This window comes from Macaca fascicularis, chromosome 20, assembly GCF_037993035.2.
Source record: "Macaca fascicularis isolate 582-1 chromosome 20, T2T-MFA8v1.1".
Taxonomy (NCBI): Eukaryota; Metazoa; Chordata; class Mammalia; order Primates; family Cercopithecidae; genus Macaca; species Macaca fascicularis.
Genome location: NC_088394.1, coordinates 11,747,990 through 11,773,860, shown reverse-complemented (window position 1 = coordinate 11,773,860; position 25,871 = coordinate 11,747,990). Strand labels below are relative to the sequence as shown.

At 48.2% G+C, this 25,871-nt stretch overlaps 1 protein-coding gene across 17 annotated transcripts in view; it reads right to left on the bottom strand.

The window, feature by feature from the left end:
* Positions 1 to 25,871, bottom strand: part of CLEC16A (C-type lectin domain containing 16A) — a 238,351-nt gene that overhangs the window by 101,611 nt on the left and 110,869 nt on the right. For all 17 annotated transcript variants that reach the window (XR_012429259.1, XM_065537629.2, XM_065537627.2 and 14 more), the window contains one exon: positions 22,332 to 22,452. Coding sequence is in view for 16 of the 17 variants with exons in the window: in XM_065537629.2 (XP_065393701.1) it covers positions 22,332 to 22,452 (121 nt within the window). In the remaining variant the exon portion in view is untranslated. The remainder of the gene's footprint in view (positions 1 to 22,331; positions 22,453 to 25,871) is intronic.

Sequence of the window (25,871 nt, the reverse complement as noted above, 5' to 3'; positions counted from 1 at the left end):
GAACCTTCACAGAACTTCAATTCTCACTCATATACTTGAGGCCAGAATCAGCTGACTGTATTCTTTTTTTTTTGAGACGGAGTCTCACTCTGTCGCCCAGGCTGGAATGCAGTAGTGCCATCTCGGCTCGCTGCAACCTCTGCCTCCCAGTCTCAAGTGATCCTCCCACCTCAACCTCCCAAGTAGCTGGGACTACAGGTGACTGCCACCACACCTGGCTACTTTTGTTCTCATTTCTTGAAGAAACAAAAAGGCACATTTATTTCATTTCGTTTAAAAACCCAACCACTTTGGTCAAGGACTAGCATTCTGCAGCGGAACATTTAATGACTGGAACACTCTAGTCCTTTCCTGGAGAAAGGCCTCTTTCAAAAGCCAACTTGGGCTTTTGGTTAAAATTCCTCATGGCTCAAATTGGCTGGAAAGAACCCCGATGCTCTCCTGGCTTGGAATTGCTGTCCTGTAAGAAATGATAGGGCCCTATGACTTGAGGAATCTGGGGAGTTGGTACCTCGTGACTAGGTGGGGAGGGTAGGGGAGGGGCCAGATGGCCATGGAGGAGGATATTTGAGCCTTTTAGGGCAAAAAGGAAAGGAGAGCTTGGGGAGACGCAAGCCAGGGCTACCTTGGGGAGCCCTACCTGGAGGCACCACAGTAGCAAGGACATGGGTGGCTAGAGAAGACACGCAAGAAGGGCAGGATGTGGCTGGGTGGCCCAGAATGGAGGAGGCAACCTGGGAATATCAGGGGGCTCAGACCAGGGGCATTCTAGAGATGGGAGTACGGTGGAGAGGGGGCTGAGGGCAGAATTTTAACTTGTACCACCAAACGGGGGCTTTTTTGTCCAGACAAAAGGACAAAAGATTGCTGTCTCTGAGACCCAGGGGCCCACTGGGCATGCCTCCACCCTGCACTGGGGCTGCAAGGTCAGAGGGATCGGCCAAGGACAGGGCAGGAGGTGGGGCCCAGGCCATAAAACGGAAGAGCGTCTGAGGGGTAGCTGTCCCCTGCCTGTTCATCTGCTTAGTTCTCCAGGATTCCTCAACTGCAGCGTGTCCCGCAGAGCCTCTGCCTACCCTTCCAGCCCCATCTGCTGCCAGTTTCTGCATCCCACCTGGGGTGGGCTGTAATAGCCCCCAAAGATGCCCATGCCCTAATCCCTGGAACCTGTGAACATATTACCTTACAAAAGGGATTTCACGGGTGTGATTGAATCTAAGAGCCTGAGCTGTGGGAAGTCATCTTGGATTACCTTGACAGGCCAATCTAATCAGAAGCGGTTCTAAAAGTGAAAGAGTGAGGCAGATGAGGAGGTTGGAGTGATGCAGTGTGAGAAAGACTCATCCTGCCATTGCTGGCTTTGAGGATGGAGGGAGAGGCCATAAGTCAAAGCATAGGTGACCTTTATAATCCAGAAAAAGCAAGACAACAGATTCTCCCCAGAGCTTCCAGGAAGGACTAACACCTAGACTTTAGCCCAGTGAGACCCGTGGCAGACTTCTGACCTCCAAAGCTGTAAGAGAATAACTGGGTGTTGTAGAAATGTATAGCTGCAGCCATAGGGAACTAATGGACCACCCAATGTTCCAGACACGGGCTACTGACCTGGTAGCCAAATATACCTGTGTGTCTTCACTGCAGATGCCCCCTCTGCCTGGAAGGCCCTTCCCCAGGTTGTCTGCTGCTGCACACTGGCTCACAACAAGCCCTTGGTTCAAAGGCTTGGACGCTCAGAAGCAATTCTAGTCCCTGTTTACCAACCACCCCCAGCAAAGGTCCAACTACTTTGTATTTTTCTTGTTGATCCTGCAGTTTCCAGCAAAGCACCTACACCCACCTGCTAAAGTGCCTCACTGTGCTAGACGCCTGAAGGGAGGAGGGCTCTGTCTTGTCCTTGTGTTTCTGGTGGCTAGCACAGTGCCTACCACTCAGCAAATGATGGATGGACGGGCGTGGAAGTGGGTGAGGAAACACTCAGAGTCCCTGCGTACAGTCAAGTGTGCAATCTGCAGTCTGGATCTTGCCCTTGTGTCCTGGCTCCCCTACCCTCTGGCAGAGAGCCTGACACTGAGCAGGTGTGCTTCAGCTTCCTCATCTGTGAAATGGGGGTAATTACTGCTCCCACCTATAATCCCAGTACTTTGGGAGGCCGAGGCAGGAGGATCGCTTGAGCCCTGGAGCTCAAGATCAGCCTGGGCGACAGAGGGAGACCCTTTCTCTACAAAAAATTAGCTGTGTATGGTGGTGTGTGTCTGTGGTCCCAGCTACTAGGGAGGGTGAGGTGGGAGGATCACTTGAACCTAGGAGGTAGAGGCTGCAGTGTGCTGTGATTGTACCACTGCACTCCAGCCTGGATGACAGTAAGACACTGGTTCAAAAATAACATAACATATAACATAACATAATATAACATAACATAACATAAGATTAAAACAACAGGGCCTACATTGCCATGTTGCAAAGGTCAAATGTGTCAAGCTGTGTGAAATGCTCACAACAGTGCCGGCCCCAGGAAAGAGACCTGCACCCATCTGCTGAATAGATGCGTGAAGGGAGGAGGACTCTGTCTTGTCCTTCCTCGTGTTTCTGGTGGCTAGCACAGTGCCCACCATTCAGCAAATGATGGATGGACAGGTGCTGGAGTGGGTGAGCAAACACTGAGAGTCCCTGCCTACAGTCAAGTGTGCAATCTGCAGTCTGGATCTTGTGTTTCTGGTGGGAAACAGACGGGATACATTATGGTTACTGTGCTATGATAGGAACAGGATGCCATGATAGGAAGGGAAGCCGCTGAAGCCAGGGGCCCTGGGAGACCTCGGGAGACGGCAACAGGGGCTGCATCAATCTAGTCTGGAACCTTCTGCTAGACACTGCTTGGGACTCACATTTCCCAGAGTCTGCAGCATGGCTCATCAGACTGGAGGCAGCAAAGGGAAGGGGGCCCAGCAGGGAATAGTGAAAGCTGTAGATGTTCATCAGTTTTGCTCCTCTGGAGAATGCAAACCATAGCTGTGAGAGAAGCGAGTTTTATGAGAAACCAGTTGAAGGCTAAAGGTTAACCGGAGTCATTTAAATGACATGCATATTTCCTGGCTTTGTACAGCTCTGGAAAACCCCAATTGCATTTAGAAAAATGCAAAGTGTATTATAAAATTCAAAGGCCAGGGTATAGGTAGTAAAAAAAAGATAAATGCAAAAAGATAATGTGGATGTGCCAAGTTGAAAAACCAGGAAGTTGCATGTGGCTTTTCTGCAAGAGAATTTGGCAGGAAAAGGAAAGAAAGTCTATCTCACCTTGAACCATGTATAAAAAATGGTGGCATCCTAGTCAGTCCAAAGGCTGGAGGGAAGATGGGATGAGAACTTTTAACTTTTAATTATTAGCAAATGACTGAAAAGTTGTGAGGACTGAGGGAGGCCAGCTCAGTCCCATCAACTTCTGAGCCTCCCTGGTCTGGCTGCCTCACGCTGGCCTGGACAGTCTCTGCTCCTAAGGCATTTTTATGACTCTGCCTGAAACAAAACAGGCCATTTCCAAGACTGGCACTGGTTCAGGACAACCACGAGAGATAGGAATGGCTAGGGTTTCAATGCTGCAGGGAGTTTCGAGTTCTGCAAGGGAATCTCCTGCCTAGCCCATGCAAGTGATTATAAACAAGGCCAAGCACAGAGTGGGTCCAGCTACCTTCTGAGCACACACACATGTAGCTGTGTGTGGGGCGGCGGGGCGGCGGGGCGGCAGGGCTGCAGGGCTGGGGACCGTCCAGGAGGCCCAACCTATTATGCAGGCCCTTCCTCTCAGACAGGTGCCCAAGGCTCGAGAGGGCAAGTGATTTGTCTTCAAATCAGGTAGAGGCACACTGTATGCAAGGTTAACTTCCACAAACTCAATTACACGCATTCAGGAAAGTGGAGAGGAGAGGGAGAGAAGCCTAACAGCTTAAATACCACAGGCCTCTCTGGCTGCCAGACCCATGAGTGAACCTTAGGGGCAGATGGGAATCTGCCTCCCTCATGGGCTTGGTTCTTCCTGCCTATCCCTTGAGCGCCCCTCAAAGTGCCCTGGTAAAGAAACCAGGATTTCATCTGATGTGGCCAACCTCTTCCTCTTAAAACCTGCTCAACGACCGGGTCTACTGCAGCCCTGCAGTTCAGACTGGCTGTGCCGGACCCGCTCCTCATTGAGAAATGTCACTCTCCCATGAGGGATCTGTGAGGCTGACTGGGACGGCAGGTGGTTTCCACCTGAGAAACTGACTTCGGAACTCAGAGAGATGTGACTGCTGTACCATGCCACCAAAGCCAGCCTCTCTGATGGCCTCTGGCTGACTAGCAGGTGGGCAAGGAGAGTTCCTAGAGGGAACTGGAATTCATGGAGAGCAGCAAAGTAGACACTGACTGCTGAGTTCCGGAACATTCCTCACTCTAACCCCATGGTTCTCAACACTGGCTATGCAATGGAATCCCCTAGGGAGCGTTTGAAAATACAGATGCCAGGGCCCCACCCCGGAGCCAATGACTCAGAACCTTCTGGAGTGGGGTCTGGGTACAGATTGTTTTCAAAGTGCTGCTGGGCCAGAAACCACAGGCCTTCCCACCACCCACCCTCACCCTTGGCCACAGTCCTGTCCTGGCCTGGCCTGGCCTAAGAGCAAATCAGATGCCCCTAGAGCGGCTCCCCTGTGGCAAACACATTTTCACTTCTATTTTCAGGGAGGTCAAAGTAAAAATGAAAATTTATGCTTTTACATGGCCCAAGCTCAGTATTCTGTACATTTCTCTACACACACACACACACACAAATTTTTTTTTTGTGTAGAGATGGGGTTTCACCATGTTGGCCAGGCTAGTCTTAACTCCTAGCCTCAAATGAGCCGTCTGCCTTGGCCTCCCAAAGTTCTGGGATTACAGGCATGAGCCACCGCGCCTAGCCATATTCTGTACATTTCTTTTTTTTTTTTTTTTTTTGAGATGGAGTCTCCCTCTGTCGCCCAGGCTGGAGTGCAGTGGCTGGATCTCAGCTCACTGCAAGCTTTGCCTCCTGGGTTTATGCCATTCTCCTGCCTCAGCCTCCTGAGTAGCTGAGACTATAGGCGCCCGCCACCTCGCCCGGCTAGTTTTTTGTATTTTTTAGTAGAGACGGGGTTTCACCAGGTTAGCCAGGATGGTCTCGATCTCCTGACCTCGTGATCCATCCGTCTCGGCCTCCCAAAGTGCTGGGATTACAGGCTTGAGCCACCGTGCTCGGTCTCTGTACATTTCTTTTTCTTTTTTCTTTTTTTTTTTTTTTGAGATGGAGTCTGGCTCTGTTGCCCAGGCTGGAGTGCAGTGGCCGGATCTCAGCTCACTGCAAGCTCCGCCTCCCGGGTTTAGGCCATTCTCCTGCCTCAGCCTCCCGAGTAGCTGGGACTACAGGCGCCCGCCACCTCGCTTGGCTAGTTTTTTGTATTTTTTAGTAGAGACGGGGTTTCACCGTGTTAGCCAGGATGGTCTCGATCTCCTGACCTCGTGATCCACCTGTCTCGGCCTCCCAAAGTGCTGGGATTACAGGTTTGAGCCACCATGCCCGGTCCTGTAATTTCCTAAAAGTTTATAAGTATGAACAACATTTGACATTCATTTGAAAAATGTGTCCAGGCCGCCTACAGCATCACACATTGTGTTGGTCACCAGCAACAGAGAGACCCTCACACCCTCCACCAGAGTTCTTAAGTCTTAAATCAGGATTTTGCTCTTTTTGTTTTTGACAAGGTCTCATGTTATCTCCTAGGCTGACGTGCTGTGGCTTGATCACAGCTCATTACAGCCTCAATCTCCCTAGGTTTCAAGTGATCCTCCTGCCTCAGCCTCCCGAGCAGCTGAAACTACAGGCACATGCCACCATGCCTGGTTAATGATTTTTCTTTTCTTTCTTTTTTTTGAGACAGAGTCTTGCTCTGTCACCCAGGCTGGAGTGCAGCAGCACGATCTTGGCTCACTGTAACCTTCACCTCCCTGGTTCAAACAATTCCCCTGCCTCAGTCTCCTGAGTAACTGGGATTACAGGTGCATGCCACCATACCTGGCTAATTTTTTTTGTATTTTTAGTAGAGACAGGTTCACCATGTTGGCCAGATTGGTCTCAAACTCCTGAGCTCAGGCAATCCGCTCGCCTCAGCCTCCCAAAGTCCTGGGATTACAGGCATGAGCCACCATGCCTGGCCTTTTCATTTTTAGTAGAGAAAAGGTCTCTCCATGTTGCCCTGGCTGGTCTTGAACTCCTAGGCTCAAGTGATCCTCCCACCTCCCAAAGTCCCGGGATTACAGGCCTGAGCCACTGTGCCCGGCCCTGGTCTTTGTTTTTAAATAAAGAGATTCTAATGATCAGTCCTTGCGATTTCAGGTGCTTCTTAAGCCTCTACTTTAATGGGTGTTTAGGATTTAAGGTGACAACACTTTTCAGCTTTTCTGCCCAATCTGAATAAAACTCATCTCCCTCCTACAAGAGGGTAGGAGGAAGTGCTGCTCCATTCTTCTTGATTCCTGTTCTCCCCAGCAGGCCCTGGGGTGGGCTGGAGGGTGTGGATTGGCTGAGGGCAGGGTGGACCCGGTCAGCAGCTGAGCCAGGCTCTGGGGCAAGTGGCAGGCCAGCTTCCTGGGCTGGGAGAGGTGATGTATAGGAGAGATGGCCTTCTCCTGACTTATACCTTCCTTAAAGGTCGCACTGTCTGTCACTGGTTCAGAGATTTGTTTTGGGTGTTCTGTGGTTGATCAGATATCAGGGCCAGAAGGCAACCCTCCCCTCCTGAGGCCTGAATAGTCACCAGATCCTGTGTCAAATCTGGTGGCTGGGTTCACTGGGGAAGGTGGGCGTGTGATGCAGGGGAACCCAGCAGCTTCAGGGTGAGGAGCTGTGTGTAGGCGGAGCCCCAGACAGCTCACAGAGTGGGCTGGAGCGAGGGATGTCTTGAAACTCAACGTTAATCCTCAACCCCACTCCCCCCACGAATTCCTGTTTTCTGTGGCGGCTCTCACTGCCCTCCCTCCCCAACAGCCAGATGTCGTCAAGGAGGCTGGCTTTGGCAACCCTATGGGGCAGAGTGGGGGTTTTGGGGCACCATGAAGCCGGTGGCCCAAGGTGGAGATCTCTTGAGCCCCAAATGACTGGGCTAGCACAGTGAGGGGCAGATGGGGGGCACACACGGTACAGTGAGCTGACACCACGATGGGAAGCCAGGACCACTGAAGGGTCTGACATCTATTTAAAGGGATTCCACTGGCTGTTGGTGTGGAAAGGGCAGAGGAAGAAGCTGGCCCCCTAGTCCCAGTTTCTAAAGTCCCCACCAGCTGCAGGGGGAGCTAAAGGCAGGAAGACGGAGCTGGGTTCTCTATCTATGTGATGCTTAAGGTGGCAGAATTTGCTAAGAGCTTGGTCATAGGGATAAGAAGAAACAAGGATATTCCAAGGTTTGGCTGAATAACTAGAGTGATCATTTCTTGACAGAGGAGTAGTGGGGTTTGGATGAGAAACCCAAAGCCAGCTTCTTTGCCAGCCCTCGTCAACTGGGCTCTATCAAGATGCCAGGCACCGTGTGGAGCACTGATAGGCAGCGTCTCATCCTCCTGACATCTCATCCTCCCAAGCACCTCATCCTCCCCTTGGTCAAAAAACATGCCAAGGCGAGGCGCACAGGCTCACACCTGTAATCCCAGCACTTTGGGAGGATGAGGCAAGAGGATCGCTTGAGCCCAGGAGTTTGAGACCAGCCAGGGCAACATAGCAAGACTCCGTCTCTATAAAACATTTACAAATTGGCTGGACATGGTAGCACACGCCTGTGGTCCTAGCTACTCTAGAGGCTAAGGTGGGAGGAGCCTCTTGAGCCCCAGGCTTCAAGGTTGCAGAGAGTTATGATTGTGCCACGCACTCCAGCCAAAGCAAAAGAGTGACACCATGTCTCAAAACACACACACCCAAGGTCACAGTGCTGGGCCGGGACTCAACTGCTAGCAGGACCTCTGCCCCTCCCTGGAAGCCCTCTGGTGCAGCTGCACCCAGAAGCTGTCCAGATCCCAAGGGCTGATGTGCCTTGGAAGTTGCTGCTTTTTAAGCAAATCTAAGTCGCTAAGTCCCTTCCTAGATGAGAAATCAAAACCATGGTCCCATTTCCAAACATGTGGGAAGGACTGGTATTTTGAAAAAATATTTTAATTGTAGAGTGCCTTCAGCAGAAACAATACAGATATTTTTTCTTGAGATAGGGTCTTGCTTGATTGCCCAGGCTGGAGTACAGTGGTGCAATCACAACTCACTGCTAATTTTTAAAAAAATTTTTGTAGAGACAGGGTCTCACTATGTTGCCCAGGCTGGTCTCCAACTCCTGGGCTCGAGCAATCCTCCCACCTCAGCCTCCCAAAGTGCTGGGATTATAGGCATGAGCCACTGTGCCTGGCTTAAAAACAATAATTTTAATAGGCAAAAAAACTCAAACAGTCTCTACTACTCAAATGCCTCATTTCTCTAACGCATAGAATTGAATCTAGAAATCCTGCTTTGTAGAGGAAAAAAGAATAATGTGTGTGTGTGTTTTTTTCAGAAGAACTGTCCCAGAGTCACTTCAATACATCACCAACAAAAGAGGGCACAGTTATTAGGTGACCTTGTGATCTCAGCAGAACATGTCTCTCTAATGTGGCTCAATTATGATGGTAAGTTTATAAAACAGGGAAAGATTACAGGAATATACATTAAACCACATCAATGAATGCTACTGAGAAAAAAAAAAATAGGTCCAGCAGACAGGTACCAATCAAATAATCAATACACAGGAAACAGCTACATCACCCTCTCCTTTAAAAGAACCAAATAATGCTGCAATTGGATTTCCTTAAAAATTTTCCACTTGAACAAAACTGACAGCTCTATTATAATCACATTTCCAGTCAGTTTATAAGATACAAATTTCATTTCTCCGTATTTCTACTTCATTTCTGAAAAGTGGCCAGCAACATTATTCATCAAGTACACAGGGAAGAAGTTTAATTCATAGAGAGAGGGGAAACATTGTGATTTCCATGTTTTCCATTTCCTTAGAGAATTGGTAGTTTAACCGAAACTTGATTTTTTTCCCAGTCTGTCCCAAGTTCAGGGTGCCTGTTTCAAAGTGGGGTAAGGAAAAAGAAAAGAAAAAGAAAAAGAAAAAGAAAGAAAAGAGGAAACATTTTAGCCCTTAGAGAGAGGTTAAATAATTTGGGGTAGCTCAACTGTTGAAATCAAAACAATCTACATTTTTAGAAAATGCCAAGATGGGTTTAAGATACTTGGTATATTTCATTAGAGGGGGAAAAAGTCTGCAGTGGGAACCTGATATTCAAATGTATGGTAATGATGAACAAACATTATTTTTCTAACTCGCGATCCAACTGCCTGAAATTACTCAAGATGAGATTTGGAAATGCTACTTCTATGTTAATGAAAGTCCTTCAGTGTTTATGAATAATTACAGTGACTGCTAAAGCTTTCATCAGTTCAATCCAAGAAGCCTTTTTTGAGTGTCTACTATGTGCCAGGCCCTAAGCCAGGCCCTAGGGATATACAGTTGGTAAGTGCATGTCTGAAATGTGCACCAGGCACATGGAGTAGGAGGGAGGCTGGGAGGGCCATCCAGGCAGGGACTACAAGAGCAGGCAGGCTGTGTTCAGGAGCCTGTGAGCAGCGCTGGGCACCGCGTTGGCAGATGCAGCAAGACACACGGCAGAAGAAGAGTGTTGAGGGTAGCTTGGGCCGGTGCACTGAGGGGATCTGAGAGTTTACAAGCAGGGACACGATGGCGGGTTAGGCGCCTTTTACACACTGGGCATCAGGGTGGATGAAGCAGCGTGGGGCAAGGCCATGGGCTGGGGTAGAATGGGGGAGATACTGGGCAGGGGAGAGGTGTGGAGAGGCCAGACCAGGGATGGGGCAGAGCTGTGGAACCCAGGGAGTTGATGACCCCCCTGATTGTGAGGTTGGAGGAGGGTTGGGAGTGATTCCAAGTCAGGTTGGGTGATGGGCAGCTGCTCCATTAAATGTCTACCTGTGGAGCGACCCCATGAAGACTGCAGACTGTGCTTCCTTTAAAGACAAAACATGGGGCCCTGCGGGTGGGGGCAGAGAACAGGCCAAAGTGCCACAAAACCACACTCGCCTTGCAATACAACTCTTCAAACGCCATATACATACTTGCCTCTCGGGTTTCACGTTAACATTAGTTCACTTCAGAGTCAGCACTAAGCAAACCGCTCCTCCAGGGCCCCATGCCTGGATGCTTGAACTAAATTGCCCCCAAGGAGACATCTGGGTCTGATTCAAGTCCCCACCCCACCCTGTGGTTTCAGCTCTTCAATCAGACGGCACCCACTTTCCTGAAAGTCATCTTTCCAAGAACCTTATCATCTAGTTAACGAGGCTGTGTAACCTCCTCCGCTTTTCAATGTGTCCCCTGGACAGAAGCAGTCATGAGGCTGTGCTTTGTTAGGATTCCTACAAAGAACCCTCCAAAGAGAACAGACATATTTCAGTGCCCAATATGCAGTCAAGAGGATGAATTGTAATGACTGTTTCTATTACAAACACCTGGGTACACTTGGTGTAATGCTGAGTATTTCTGATGGATTTTTCTCTTTTACTCTACAGAATGGTCCTGAGGTAGGCACTATGAGACCCACTTTACACATGAGGAAGAAAGGCTCAGAGAGGTGAACTAATTTGTCCAACGTCACATAGCAGGAATTAAAACCCAGGCTTTTCTAAATCTGGGGCTCCAGTTCCTAAACATTACACTCCCCATCTATTAAATGTTGGATTTTCAAGGACCAGATTATCTCTCTCTTGTCCCTTCCTTTTTATTTTGAAGATTTTCAAACTCTGATAAAAGTTTAAAGAATAGTATAACAGGCCAGGTGTGGTGGCTCATACCTGTAATCCCAGCACATTGGGAAGCCAAGGCAAGAGGATCACTTGAGGCCGGGAGTTCGAGACCAGCCTGGGCAACATAGTGAGACTCTGTCTCACACACACACACACACAAATAGGCAGGCATGGTGGCACATGCCTGTAGTCCCAGATACTCAGGAGGCTGAGGTGGGAGATCGCTTGAGGCCAGGAGTTCGAGGCTGCAGTGAGCCAAGACTGTGCCACTGCACTCTAGCCTGGGTGACACAATGAGATCCTATCTCAAAAAGAAACAACAGTGTAATAGACAAACATGTACCCTTCACCTTGATTCATCACTTGTTGACAGTGGGCTGTATTTATCTGCTCTCATTATACCCGCACACACACACAGTTTTATCTTCTGAATCAGTCCAACATTACAGGCATCAGACACTTTACCCCTACACACTTCAGCCCATACTTCCTAAGAACAAGAACATACTCCCACAGAACCACAATGGCATTATCACACTCAAGAAATGTAATATTAGCCAGGCCAGGGGTTTTGCCTATAGTCCCAACTACTCAGGAGGCTGAGGTAGGACTGCTTGAGCTCAGGAGTTCAAGAGCAGCCTGGGCGAAACCTCATCAAAAAAAAAAAAAAAAAAAAAAAAAAAATTCAGCCAGGTGTGGTGTTGCACATCTGTAGTCCCAGTTACTTGAGAGGCTGAGGTGGGAGGATCACTTGAGCCCAGGAGTTTCAGGTTGCAACACTGCACTCCAGCCTGTGTAACAGAGCAAGACCCCGTCTCTTAAAAAAAAAAAAAAAAAAAAAAAAAAAAAAAAAAGAAACGTAATATTGACCTCAATTATATCACTCAATGACAATCCATATGCAAATTTCTTCAGTTTGCAGAAAAATGTCCTTTAAGGCTACTTTCCCCCCTCAATCCAAGATCAATCCAGTCTGACAACTGTCATGTTTCTTTGTTTCAATTATCTAGAAACAGTACCCCTACCTTCCTCCCCCTCTTTTTTGGTCTTCCACAACATTTACATTCTTAAAAAACTCAGGTCAGCTGTCTTCTAGAATGTTCCACATTCTGGATTTGTTTTTCATTGTCTTTCTCATTTATGCCACTTTCTCATTTTCACTAGGATGAGAGGCACATGACAATGCCTGGGCCATCAGCAAAATAAGCCAACATAGAGAATTTTCCAGAACTGACAGATAGGACCACAAAACTAGTACTGGTTTTGCAAGAGAAACAAATCAATGAGCTCACATTTTCACGGACTGACAGTCAAACCACATACTTGCTTGGGGAGCTTCATAATACTTTTGCTGGAAACTAATCTCCACGCAATCCGATGAAAATAGCTAGGGACTTACACTCTGCCTAAAAGCTCTTGTCTGCAAAGAAGTTGGGGTGAAGCACGCAGAATGCTAGGAAGTGGGACCCTGCAGAATCTTTATGATATTCATATTCATACGCAAATAAAGAATACACAAAGAGGGCGATGTGGTCAGGATTTCAAACATGGAGCAAGAATTTGGGGTATGGTTTTCGCATGTGAGCTTTGATGGGCCTCGTGGTGTCCTCCAGTGTACTTGTTCTGGAGAACAAGTGGTTTGCAGGTTGGGGTTGGTGAGAAGGCACAGTCAGAGCAAAGACTCTGAGATGGGCACATGCCAGGTATGTTTGAAGAAGAGTAAGGAAGCAGAGACAGGGAGGTGATCAGGCTCAGGGGTAAAGGTCTCTGTTTTTTATTCAGACTGGGATGGGAGCCCACTTTGAACAAATGAATAATATGATCAGGCTTTTAGTTTAAAAGGAAGACAGTTCACGCTGCTGAGAATAAACTCTAGGGGACAAAGCAGAAGCTAGTGACTGGGCAAGAGACTACTGTAATAATTCAGATAAAAGATAATGGCACAGCTGGGTGCAATGGCTCATGAAAGTAATCCCTGCACCTTGGGAGGCCAAGGTGAGAGGAATGCTTGAGCACAGGAGTTTGGGACCAGCCTGGGCAACATAGTGAGATTCCCATCTCTAGCTTTAAAAAAAAAAAAAAAAAAAGGCCAGGCACGATGGCTCACACCTGTAATCTCAGCATTTTGAGAGGCCAAGGTGGGCAGATCATGAGGTCAGGAGATCGAGACCATCCTGGCTAACATGGTGAAACCCCGTCTCCAGTAAAAACACAAAAAATTAGCTGGGTGTGGTGGCATGCACCTGTATACCCTGCTACTTGGGAGGCTGAGGCAGGAGAACGATGTGAACCCGGGAGGCGGAGCTTGTAGTGAGTGGAGATCGCACCACTGCACTCCAGCCTGGGCAACAAAGTGAGACTCTGTCTCAAAAAAAAAAAAAAAAAAAAAAAAAAAGGATGGTGGCAGTTCAAACAAGGTGCTGGGAGAAGCTGGGAGAGATGGTAAGATCCTGACAATACAGTTGTCCCTCCATATCCATGGGGACTGGTTCCAGAACCCCGCAGAGGATACCAGAATCCACAGATGCTCAAGTCCTTGATATAAAACGGTATGGCATTTGCACATAACCTAAGCCCATCCTACCACATTCTTTAAGCCATCTCTAGATTACTTATAATAACTCATACAATGAGATGGCTATGTAAATAGTTGTTATGCTGTACTGTTTTTAAAATTTGCTCATTTTGCATGGCTGTATTTTTTTGTTGTTGTTTTTTAAAAATATTTTCAGTCTAGGTATGGTGGCACATGCCTGTAATCCTGGCACTTTGGGAGGCTGAGGCAGGAGGATCGCTTAAGCTCAGGAATTTAAGACCAGCCTGGTCTCAAACATAGTGAGACTCTGTCTCTATAAAATATTTTTTAAAAAATTAGCTGGGCATGGTGGCACGTACCTGTGATCTCAGTTACTCAGGAGGCTGAGGCAGTAGGATTGCTTGAGCCTGGGGGTTGGAGGCTGCAGTGAGCTATGATTGCACCACTGCACTCTAACCTGGATGACAGAGTAAGAACTTGTATCGAAAAAAAAAAAAAAAAAAAAAGGAGTAATAACAAAAGGCCAGACACAGTGACTCACGCCTATAATCCCAGTATTTTGGGAGGCCAAGGTGGGTGGATTGCTTGAGACCAGGAGTTTGAGACCAGCCTGGGCAACATAGAGAAACCCTGTCTCTACAAAAAATACAAAAACATAGCCGGGTATGGTGGTGCCTGCCTGTAGTCCCAGTTACTTGGGAAGCTGAGGTGGGAGAATCACCGGAGCCTGGGAAGTTGGGACTGTAGTGAGCCATGATTGCACCACTGTACTCCATCCTGGGCAACACAGTGAAACCCTGTCTCAAAATAAATCAATGGCCAGGCACAATGGCTCATGCCTGTAATCCCAGCACTTTGGGATACCAAGGCAGGCAGATTGCTTGAGGCCAGGAGTTTGAGACCAGCATGGCCAACATGGTGAAACCCTGTCTCTACTAAAAATAAAAAAAATTTAAAAAATAGCCGGGCGTGGTGGCATGCACCTGTAATCCCAGCTACTTGGGAGGCTGAGGCATGAGAATTGCTTGAACCTGGGGGACGGAGGTTACAGCAAGCCGAGATTGTGTCTCTGCACTCCAGCCCAGACGAAAGAGCGAAACTCCGTCTCAAAAAATCAATAAATTTTTAAAATTAAATAAAAATAGAAATGTTTTCAATCTGTGGTTGGTTGAGTCTTTGGATGCAGAACCTGAGAACACATAGCGCTGGCTGTATTTTGCAGTAGGAGCTGAATAGGTCTGCTGACCAAGTGGAAGTTGACTTTGAGAGAGAGAGGGGAGTCAGGGATGAGCCTGTGGTTTTTGCCACCGGCATGGAACTGCCACCAACTGAGTCTGGAAGCCTGCAGGGAGGCAGGTTTTTTGGGAAAGCTCATGCCTTGTGTTTGTGGTAACCAAGAAATGCTGAGCAGGTAGCTGAGTACACAGGTCCGGAGTTCAGCAGAGACTCTGGCAGCTGGGACACGGGTTCATCCCCATGAAGAGGAGCAACTAGCTGCTGCCTGTGGGGATGCAGATGCTGTGTGGACAGACTGTCACCGTCTCATATTCAAGGTGATAGCTAGGTTTTTACGATAAAATATCCTGATTTTAAAATGTTAGCAACTAACGTAAAATTTGCTTGCAAATGCTTTACTGGCCATGAAGCTACATCTGTGGGTCCACCTGCCTGAGGACGAGCCGTTCGCAACCTCTATATCCACCTTATTGTTCTGCCTTACAATAATCCCGCAAAGATGGGCATCACTGCTTTCATTTAATTAATGAAGGAACTAAAGCACAGAGAGGGGAATAGATTTGTCCAAGGCCACATGGCTAGGAAGAAGCATGGCTGAGATTCAGTCTGCATTTGTCTGGGACCCAAGGCTTCCTCCATACCCTCAGCCTGACTTTTAAACAGGCAAGTCCTGGCCTGGAAACAGCCAGAAGGAGAGCAAAGGGAAGGTCCACAGTGGCCTGCCTTGCCAGGAGGTGAATACAACCCAAATAGTTGGGTTGTTGTTAATAATTAGCTTCAAAGGTACCATGGTTTGGAGAACAAGCCGGATCCAACAGGATGGACCGTCGTGCAATAAAAGCCCCTGTATCTAGGCCACAGAGTGGACAGAGCAGCACTCAAGACAAGTCTCTGGAGCAAACCAGAGTGTGCAAGCCCGGTGAGGATGCCAGCTTGTGGACACCACTTCTGTAGTTCATGCCTCGCAGGTCTGGCCTCCCAATGGGGCTCCATGCTGTAATGCTGCCCTGACCCATAAATCTCTTCCACGGAGGCCAGAGAGGGCCTTGTGAGTTACCAATCTGATCATATCAGCCAGATAAGAACTTTTCTCACTGTTTTTAAAACAGAACCCTGAATGCTTGATACGCCCACAGGGCCTGCATGGCTTCCTACCCAGCCTTATCTTGCCGACCACCTTCACCCTCCCACTCCCCGACCCTGTGGCCCCACTGCCATCTCTCATCTTCCCCAAATCCCCATCGGCCCCAGGGTCTTCGCTTCTGTGCCACTTCTCGGCACCCATACCCCCTTGCAGCCCTCAAATGGGCCCTTCCCTTAGAAGCCTCTCTGACCTCCAGCCAGGTTAACCCCGTCACCTGCTCTTAGAGCAGGAAACACGGTGGCCATCGGACTTTGATCTGTGCTGCCATGATTGGGGTTTGCCTTCCCCATAAGACTGTGAGCTAGGAAAGACAAAGACACTGGCTTTTACTAGAGTCATTGGTCTGTACTTGCTTTTTAAAAAAAAAAAAAAAACAAAAAAACCTCACCACCACAATAACAAAAAACCCACTCTCCACTAAAGCACAGTATGTGGGTACACAGTTGCCACTACTGTTTCCTGGAAAGACTGGCCCTCGTTCTGAAATGATGTGCTACCTACTCAATATTAACAATATTAAAGGTAATAATAATGTCTTTTATGAAATGATGGTTCATAAATGCTTTTTTAAAAAAATGACTACTTGGTAAACAAACAAAACAAAAGTTGGCGATCTGTCCCCAAAAGCTTTGTTTTATTTTTGTTTTGATGATTTTCTGGGCTATGAAATCCTAAGGGCTGGGACCTACTGTTCTGTACTTATGAGTATTTTCCAGGCCCCCAGAGCCTGGGAAGTGTGTCCAAGCCTGGAAGAGTGCTCAGATCCAGTGTACAGAGGTCTGCTTATTCACAGATGTTTCTCTGCAGGTTTTGGGACTTCCCTTACACACCACGTGATCTAACACCCTGTCGTGAGGATCTTTCAAGGAAGAGCCAGCTAGGTTATGCCAGGCAAGAGTAAAAATGACCCAAAACTGCACAATGATTACGTCAGAAGTCTCAGACAACAGAGTATCATGCAGGCTACTAAACACAAGAGTTCTGAATCTACGAAGTAGCGAGGAGGCTTCCGGCCTGTCCCCCATCCCCTGGACATCCCGGCCGAGCTCCTTCACAGCACTTCTCACCTGGCCGCCCCACCAACCTCAGCACCTTCTGCTTGGAACCAGCTCCTCCTCCAGGATCAGCCCTGCTGATGACAGAATCACCATCCTCCCAGCCCCTGCCACCTGGACTGCCCCAAGCTCAGAACCTCAGAGTAAACCGAGCTCTCCAGCATCACCACTGCGAAGTGTCACAAAATGCTGTACCTAGACTGTCCCGTCCCTCTTTGCCCATTAGCACTGACCCTGGCCCCTGCCACAGCCTCCTAAATGGCCTCTCTGCAATTCTGTCAGGCACTGTTCTAGGCACAACACAGATAATACTCATCTACTCCTCCCAGCAAGTCCTATTTCACAGCTGTGGAAACTGAAGCGCCAGGAGACTCAGTTCCCTTAAGGTAATATAGCTGGCAAGCAGAAAGCAGCAAAGCTGGGACTTCCATCCAGGCACAGTCTGGCCCCTGAGTCCATGCTCCTCACCACCCTGCTGCATGGCCTTTCTAGCCCCCGGTGCAACTGGAAGGCCCCTGCTGGGACCATCTGATCTGGCAGTGCCAGCTGTAGAAGTGTCCGTTTAAGACAGATGTCCCTGTGAGAAAGCCCTGGAATTGAGACCTGGCTCTTCCCAACCACTGACCCGCTCTTGCTACTTGTGTGCCGGCCACCCCAGTTTCGGTGAGGACCTTGGAACATGGCATGCTCTCTCTCACCTCAGCCTCACCTCTGCCATCCTTAAAAGGCAGTCCTCATTTCCGTGCTTTCTCGTAGAAGCTTCTGATCCCTCCTGGCACAGCACCTCTTCAGAGAGGCCTTTCCTAACCAGCCCATGAGGATTTTCTTCCTGGTTACTCTCTAGCATGGACTCTGCTTGTCACCTCTACAGAGCCATCCCAATCAGTCTGTGATCATGCATTTACTTAACTAACCTGTTAGTGGTCGCTCCCTCCATCCTCCCCTCCCCCAACTGGAAACACCTCAAGAACAGAAGCGAAGTCTGGCTTTAGATCACTCTCACATCTCAGCTCCTAGCACTGTGCCTGGCATACAGCAGGTGCTCAATAAATAGCTGAATGCATGAGTGGGTCTTCATTGAATGGGCTTCCCAAACGGATTTTAGAAATCAGAATACAAGTTAGATACAAGCACCACATGCTATGGCTGCAACTATGTGAATGTCAGGTGCCCACATGAATAGGCTGAAAGGAAACTGGACACTGAACACGCCTGGTTGCCAGGTGTCTCTTTGGGGTGTATGGATAATGGACAGATTTCTCCCCGACTATGGTTGCTCATGATATTTGGAAACAGGCAAGAATCTTTTAAGGAGGCCCTGAGGTCAATCCCAAGGAATCTGTGGTTTCTCCTCAAAGCTTACTTGTCCTTGGTCAGGAGGCACACTGGAGTGAGTGAGTGAGTATCACAGCCTACAAGGGATACAGCTCCCTTCCTCTGGCCAAAGCAGCCAGAGCCATCTTTCTTAACTCTCAAAACAGTGCCATCATCCGAGTGATGACCTGAATGTCTCAGGATACTGTTCTCACAGTGTTGCTTAAGCAGAAAATGCCAGCCCCGTGGAGCCCAGCAGGATGAGTTTCAGCTTGTGTGTTCAGCAGCTGCAGCAGCGAAGTAGCCAGCTCCCACTCACTGAGCACCTACTAAGTGCCAAGCATGGCGCTGTGAGCTTTACACATTATCTCATTTGAGCTCCGTGGAAAGTCTTTTAGAACCATGTTTTCGTTTTGGTTTTATTTTTTTGAAAGAGGGTTCTCACTCTATCGCCCAGGCTGGAGTGCAGTGACACGATCAGGGTTCACTGCAGCCTCGACCTCCCAGGTTCAAGAGATCCTCCCACCTCAGCCCCTCAAGTATCTGGAACTACAGGTATCTGCCATCACGACTGGCTAATTTTTTTTTTGGATTTTAGTAGAGACAAGGTCTCGCTATGTTGCTCTGGCTGGTCTTGAACTCCTGAGCTCAAGTGATCTTCCCACCTCGGCCTCCCAAAGTGTTGAGATTACAGGTGTGAGTCACCACATTCAGCCCTAGAACCATTTCAAAGGTAAGGCTACTGAGCCTCACAGGCATGAAGACTCTGGGGAAGATTACAAAGCTGATTACTCCAATAATGCCAGCGGCTGCAAAATCAAATGTCAACAAGACAGGGCGGCAGCACACGGGTGAGCACAGGCCCTGTCTATAGGCCCCTGCACCCTGGCCTCCAGCCCAAAGCAGCAGCTGGGGCTGGGGAAGCACTCGGTTTGCAAATGGTGGCAACCAATTCTATTAAAAGGAACAATACAAAGTACTTCTCTGTTAGAGAGAGGTATTTCTAGATGTAATAATATGAAGTCTTCCATTTGCTTTAACACACTGTGTGGGTGGATGGTATATTTTAAATAGACAGATGGAAGGGCAGATAAAACAAAAATTAGCTAAATGGTAAAAGCTGTTGAAGCTGAGGGCTGGGTATATGGAGATTCATCATGCTATTTTCTCTAGAAATCGACTATTTTTTCTAGTTCCTCCCCTCTTCCCTTCCCTCCCTTCCCCTTTCTTCCTCCAATCTCTCCCTCCCTTCAACTTCCTTCCACTTCCCTCCCTCCCTTCCTCCCTCTCTCTCTTCCTTCCCACCCCAGCCCCCCATCACTCCAGCAGATGTGGCACATGTGGCTGCCAGTTCCTGACCTCTGCCCTCTGCCACTTTCCTCTCTAGTGAAAAACAAAACGGACTTCACTTGAAGTGTGACCAGTTTGCCTCTTTCCTGAGTGGTGGCCACTTCTTTGATGGTCCCCATGAGCAGCCACCTTTTATGCCAGAGCTCGGCTGTCACACCCAGCCGAGAGACCTGCTGCTGGTCAGCAAGCACTTGTGGTGGCTTCTGGGGAATATCCTTCATGCTGTCATTTCTCACTGAAGTGTGACAAGGGCAGTGAATACGCTTTATGCCACTTCTTCCTGCTGTGTGGAGACAGCACTCCTTTAAGCCTACCAGACCACATTGAGTCAGGTAAACAGTGAGCAGTCCCTAACATTTCTCCCTGAGTCAGCTTTCTCAAGTTCATCAGGGAGACAAAAACATGCCCAGCTTCCAGCCATGCAGCAAGCAAGAATGGCTTCACCTGTCCTTCACCTCTATTTTGTATACACAGAAGGCATTTGGTCAGATTGCAGAGTAGGGTGATTTTCCCCCTCAAAGGAAGGTGAGGAGAAGCTCCAGCATTTACAATCCCTCCCTCAAAACAAAACAAAACAAAAAAACAAAAACAAACAAACCAACAACACAGGCATATCTTATTCTAGCACCATGTGCTTCCATAATCCTTAGTATTTTCTGAATGTCACCCCTCTTAGCAAAAGACATAATTTGCAATCAGGCTGGGCAAAGACAAACAGCCATTACTTTCTTAATGGCCAACTACCCAAAAAGGCTCAGTTAAGTGATCTCAACTAGCAATCTAATCAATTAAAATTGGTAAGTGAAAAACTTTTAACCTTTACTCCAGCAGGCCATTCCTAGGGGGAGGAGGGAAGGAATGTGAATTCCCAGCATAAAATTTAATTCCATTTCAAGGGTGCAAACATTTTTGCTGCCCTGATGAAGTGCCCCCTCCTCACCCCCACACCTCACCCAAAGCAAGCTCTTTCTCTCCTTGAATCAAATCAGAGAAAGACTGGTTATGATTCTTTGCAGTCAACTTGATCAATTTAAACCCTTAGAGAAATCCCTGTGGTCATTTCTCAAGGGTGAAAGGGCCAAAGGAGATGGGCAGCGGGCAGAGAGGCGTCACAGCTGCTTTATTCTTCCAAGAAAGGGAAAGATAAAACGTAAACAAGAAGGCCAGAAAAAGACACTAGACAACCAGGTAACACACAATACGCATTCACTGAGAACCTCTACGTGTCAGGCAGCATGCTATGCTCCTCACACGCATGACCTCCTGCAATACTGACTACAGTTTGCTGAGTACAGTTACACGGTAGGCACTATGCTTGGTCATGTGATATTTCGTATTCTATTTCATTCAATCCTGAAAACAATTCTGTACTTTAAGAAAGACCGTCTCATTTTACAGGAGAGGAAATGGAGGCTGTGGGGGTCTAGTCATTTGTTCAAGGGAATACAAAGCAGGGTCTAGATCACAACTCTATAGTTTTGTCAAAACTCATTGAATTATACACTAACACTTGGGGAATTTTTTTGTATGTAAATTATACCTTAATAAAGCTGATTTAAAACAGCAAAAACAATGCTACAGAGAGTGGCCCTGTGCTGTTTCAGCCCACCCAGCCACCATCCCTTCTTTGCTGATTTTCCTTTGAGGGCCGCCTCTTCCCTCTCTCAGGTGATGGGGTTCAAAAATAACTGGCCCTCCCTCCCAGGTCCAGGGCTGGGCATGCAACCCCAGCTTAGACAATCAGTGAGTCACATTCCTCTGACCACTGGCTGGTTCAGGGATGGTCACGTGGCCCAAGCTAGGCTAATAACAGCTCTACCCAGACTTTTAGAGAATTAAAGGGAAAGAGAAGCTCTCTTTCCATCAGATTGGCTGAACAAATCTTGGGGCTGCTGATGGCCATCTTGTCACTACCTGGGAGAGCCCTCCTGAGGATGAACAGAGGAAAGCAGAGTTGAGAGATGGACGAGGGCAGCTTCCTGAGGACACTGTCTGAGCACCTGGATCCAGCCATGCCTGAAGGTAGCTTACTCCTGGACTTCCCAGTGACATCAGTCAATTTCCCTCTCTTTTCCTGAAGCCAGCTTAAGTTGGATTTTCTGTCTCTCATAACCAAAGACTCCTAATATACCACAATGCCCTTAAGAAACAGAAAACCATGCTGCTCATTAGAGTGCCTGTGCCCTGTAGCAAATGGAGGAAAGAGAAAGCTATACAAATACGAGAGGGGTTCCAGGAACATGGTCAGGCTTTATGCCCATTGTCTCCTTTAAAGGTCAGCCTCATGCTGCAGATGAGAACAATGAGGCACTACACAACAGAACAAGTAGCTCAAGGTTACGGGCTGAGCACATGGTTCTCCAGCCTCCAAAACCTTCATCCTTACCTAAACACAGGTGATTTGCTTTTTACAAGTTTCTTTCTTTAGCAGCAGAACACTTTTATCATTGGAATCATACAGAAAATGCTTAATATATAAAACCAACCAGACTGATGCCACTATGTTTATAGGGAGGGCAGGAACCCTGGAGTTTGTTCACCCTTGCTTGAGCCCCCAGTTGCTCTGCAGATACTTTTTAGAGAACCAGCTGGTTGTGAAAACAGAACCCTCAAACTGACCTCAGAGAACCCAGGGGCCTTTTCCTCAAAACCTGCATGGGACATGCACACCGCTGGCTCAACGTCACAGCTCACAGTACAGAATGCAGGTTGCACACTGACCCTCCCAGTGGCATGTGAATCAGCAGAGTGGTGTCCCGTGTCCCATGTACCCCAGCCCCCTGCTGTGACTCAGAGCAGCCAACTCACTCAGATCCAGGACATCATCAGTCTTGATCAGGTCCTCCTCCCGGGTCAGCGGCAACTGTGTCTCCGGCTCCCCTCGCAATTGCAGTGACAGAGAACGCAGCATGAAGAATACCCGGATGGCCTGGACCAACAGTTAAGAGAGCAGAGAAGAGTGAGACTGCAGAGTCATTTTAGCGAGATGCCCTACATCAAGAAATGACACAACGACTCTCTATTAAAAAAAAAAAAGAAGCACGATAAAGCCCACCTCTTTGGGTGTTGTGATCCTGGTACTTCCTTTTATAACAAAACAAACAAAAAAAAATTCAAAGGCGGAGTAACCTGTTTTCAGTTATCCACAGGTTCAGGTTTGGGTTACTTTACCTGAACTGAGCACCTATCATCTGCCAGGACCTTGTCCCCAAGTATCAGGTGACCTTCATAATAGCTCTGCCCAGCAGTCAGCCCCATTTCACACACCAGGCAACTGAGACCTAAGAAGGTGAAGTGACCTGCCCCAGGCCATGCTTCCAGCAAGGGCTAGACCCTAAGTCTGTCCCAACCAAACCAGCATGGGCTCTGGAAAACCCAATCACTCCAAAAGCATTTCAAGGTTCTACCTACTGAATATGGGGGTGGGGCAGACAGAAGAGGGTGAAATGAAATGCCTGTGGGCTGCAGGGCCTGAGACCGGAGGAAAATCCTAGCCCCGGGTGAGTCTCTTCAACTCCGGGTCCCTTAGTCTTACAACAGTGAGTGTGCTGCAGTGACCTTGGTTCCGTGAATACCCCTCAGGCTTTCCCAGCCAGCAGAACAGGGGCAGAGACGATCCACCAGCACAGGGATTCCTGGCCCATGGAAGTGGTGTCTGGTCAGAATTGTGTGGCCACCAGGTACTTTCAAGGAGCAGAAACAAAGCAGAGTCCCAGCAGCCGGAGGAGTGTGTGCAGAAAGCAGCCTCCAGCCCCCAAACAGGCTTGCCCACCAGCCAGAGCCTGGAAGCAGAGGGGCAGTCCACAGAAGAGGCCACCTGCAAGCCTCTCCCCGTAATGCACAGCTGGTGGGCCTGACTGAGGGTGCAGTGCCCGATGGGGACAGCTCCAGAGTCAGACACTCGAGGTCTACATCGGATTCCCAGCTGCACTAGGTTGGGCAAGTCCAGTCCCCTGACTTCTGTGAGCTTCCTGTTCCTCATCTGTAAAATGGGCATGATAGCTCGCAGGCCTGCTAGGAGGTTCTGAGATAACGCAGGAGGGAAATCAGCCAGCACAGTAGGGTGGCGGGGACAAACCGCTGTCACCACTACAGAGCTGCAAAGGTGAATCCCAGTGCACCTTTGGGTCTTCTTGTTCATGGCTCGGAGGGCTGCAGTGTGGACCTAGGTGAGGGGAGGTGGCCTCTATACAGCAGTGGGCCTCCCAAAACTGGAAAGGGGCCAAATTACTGTCTGAAAAGAGGCGCACTCACACTGCCTCCTCATACCCCAGGCAACGAGGAGCTAGTCAGCCTGCCTGCTTACACCCAGTGCTGCTTTGGGCCCTAACCAGTGGGAGACTTTGGAACAATTTCCTAATGTTGAAACTGGAAGAGCAATCCTATCTCCTGGCCCTATGCTAAGGCAGCGCAGTCCTCTGTAAACTATAAACCACTGGAGAAAGATCAGCTCTTATGTTACAATGATGATGGTCGTGGTGGTAGCATTCGTATCTGACTGTTAACAGTTTTTAAAAGTACAGTCTTCGTAAAGACATCTGTAACAATCAGAAGAAAAAGAAGTGTAGTTCCATTAAAAAATTCAAAAGAACTTCTATTAAGCAACTATGGGGTGGCAAGAACTGTGGGCACCTTATTGTAACTTGAAGAGTTTATGGAGGAAGAAACAGAGCTGAGAGGGGCAGAGTTATTTCAGCTCACACATCTGCTAAGTGGCTGAGCTGGGTGTGAACTCAGGAACGTATGACACGTGTCACTTAACCAAGTGCACCAGGAAACTTAAACATCCAAGGCAGCCCAAGTACAGAAAGCCCAAGACGTGGGTGGTCACTTGAAATATTTGGCAGCTTGAGCTCTCAGATAAGGAGTCATTACCACGGAGTCATGACCACGAGGATGAGGAAGAAAGGAAAAGGCCCATGACATCCAGGTCCAAGTCAAGGAGACGCTCATTTCTGTGCCCAAACCCCCGCTTCTCTCAGGGTTCTGAAGGCAAATAACTCACGCAGGACCAGAGCGGGTTGGCTGAGAAAACAGAAACATGTGGCTTTCTGCAGCCCATCACTCCGAAAAACTGTAACCTTCCAATAAATACTTCAAAAGTTCAGAATTTGGCTCCCAATATAGGCCAATATCTGCTTTTGCCCTGCAAACAACACATGGATAATAATCGTCATCATAAACATAAAATAGAATATAAAACACACACAGTCGGCTCTCTGTATCCACGGGTTCCATATCTGTGGATTCAACCAACTGTAGATCAAAAATACTAAAAAAAAAAAAAAAAAAAAGTTGCATCTGTACTCAACTTGTACAGATTTTTTTCCTTATTATTCCCTAATCAATACAGTATAACAAACTATTTACATAGCATTTACATTGTACTCTGTATTATAAGTAATCCAGAGACGATTTAAAGTCTACAGGAGAATGTGTATAGGTTATATGCAAACACTATGCTGTTTATATAAGGGACTTCAGCATCTGTGGATTTTGGTATCCTTGAGGGAGTCCTAGAACCAATTCCCCATGGATACCGAGGGACGACTGTACAATAAAATCCCTCAATGTTTTTCCTGGTTCCTGCCCCAACTCCTGAGAGAAGGAAGGACACATGAGAAGCCATGCCCATGAACGTGAGGAGGGGCGATTCCCACAGGGCAGGGAGCTCCACTCGAGGCAAAACCTGGGCTCCCGTTGGGGCAGGGCGGTTATAAGGGCCTGGTAGGCACACTGGGCAGCCCCACAACTCTGAATTCACAAAAGAAAGCTAAACTATGAGCATAAGAGCCATAAAATTCACCCCACCACCCCCAAAACAATAACCACTCTCTGATTCCCCATGGCCTGCCGGGTACTACGCCAGCTGTACAGTGTCGTCTCATTCAAGCCTTTTAATGACCCTGTGTGGTTCCTATTTTACAGATGGGGAAACCAAAGCCGAGCAATGACAGGCAGCCTGCCCCAGGTCACTCAGTGAATAATTGGATTCCAAGCTCTGTGTTCCTGCAACCACACTCCTTGACCTCCAAAAGATTTAAGGCTTGGGACCCGGGGTTTTATTGAGTGCTTTTCTTCGCAAAATAAAGATGCAAATTTAAAACTATTATTAAAAAGGAAAAAGAAATTATTATTCTTTCAGATTCTTCCATAGAATATCAGGAAAGACGGACCCAGGAAGAACAGGCTGCATTGTGAAAAGGATGACAGCTGACCAAGCTAAAATAGAAAGAGATGTCCCCAGTTTCTTTGCTTCAGTGAGTCTGGAAGCAAACTCTGGCAAACTCACAGTCTCCGGGGAATCAGTCCAATGAGCAGGGGAAGGTGGGTGGCTCTGTAGTTGGA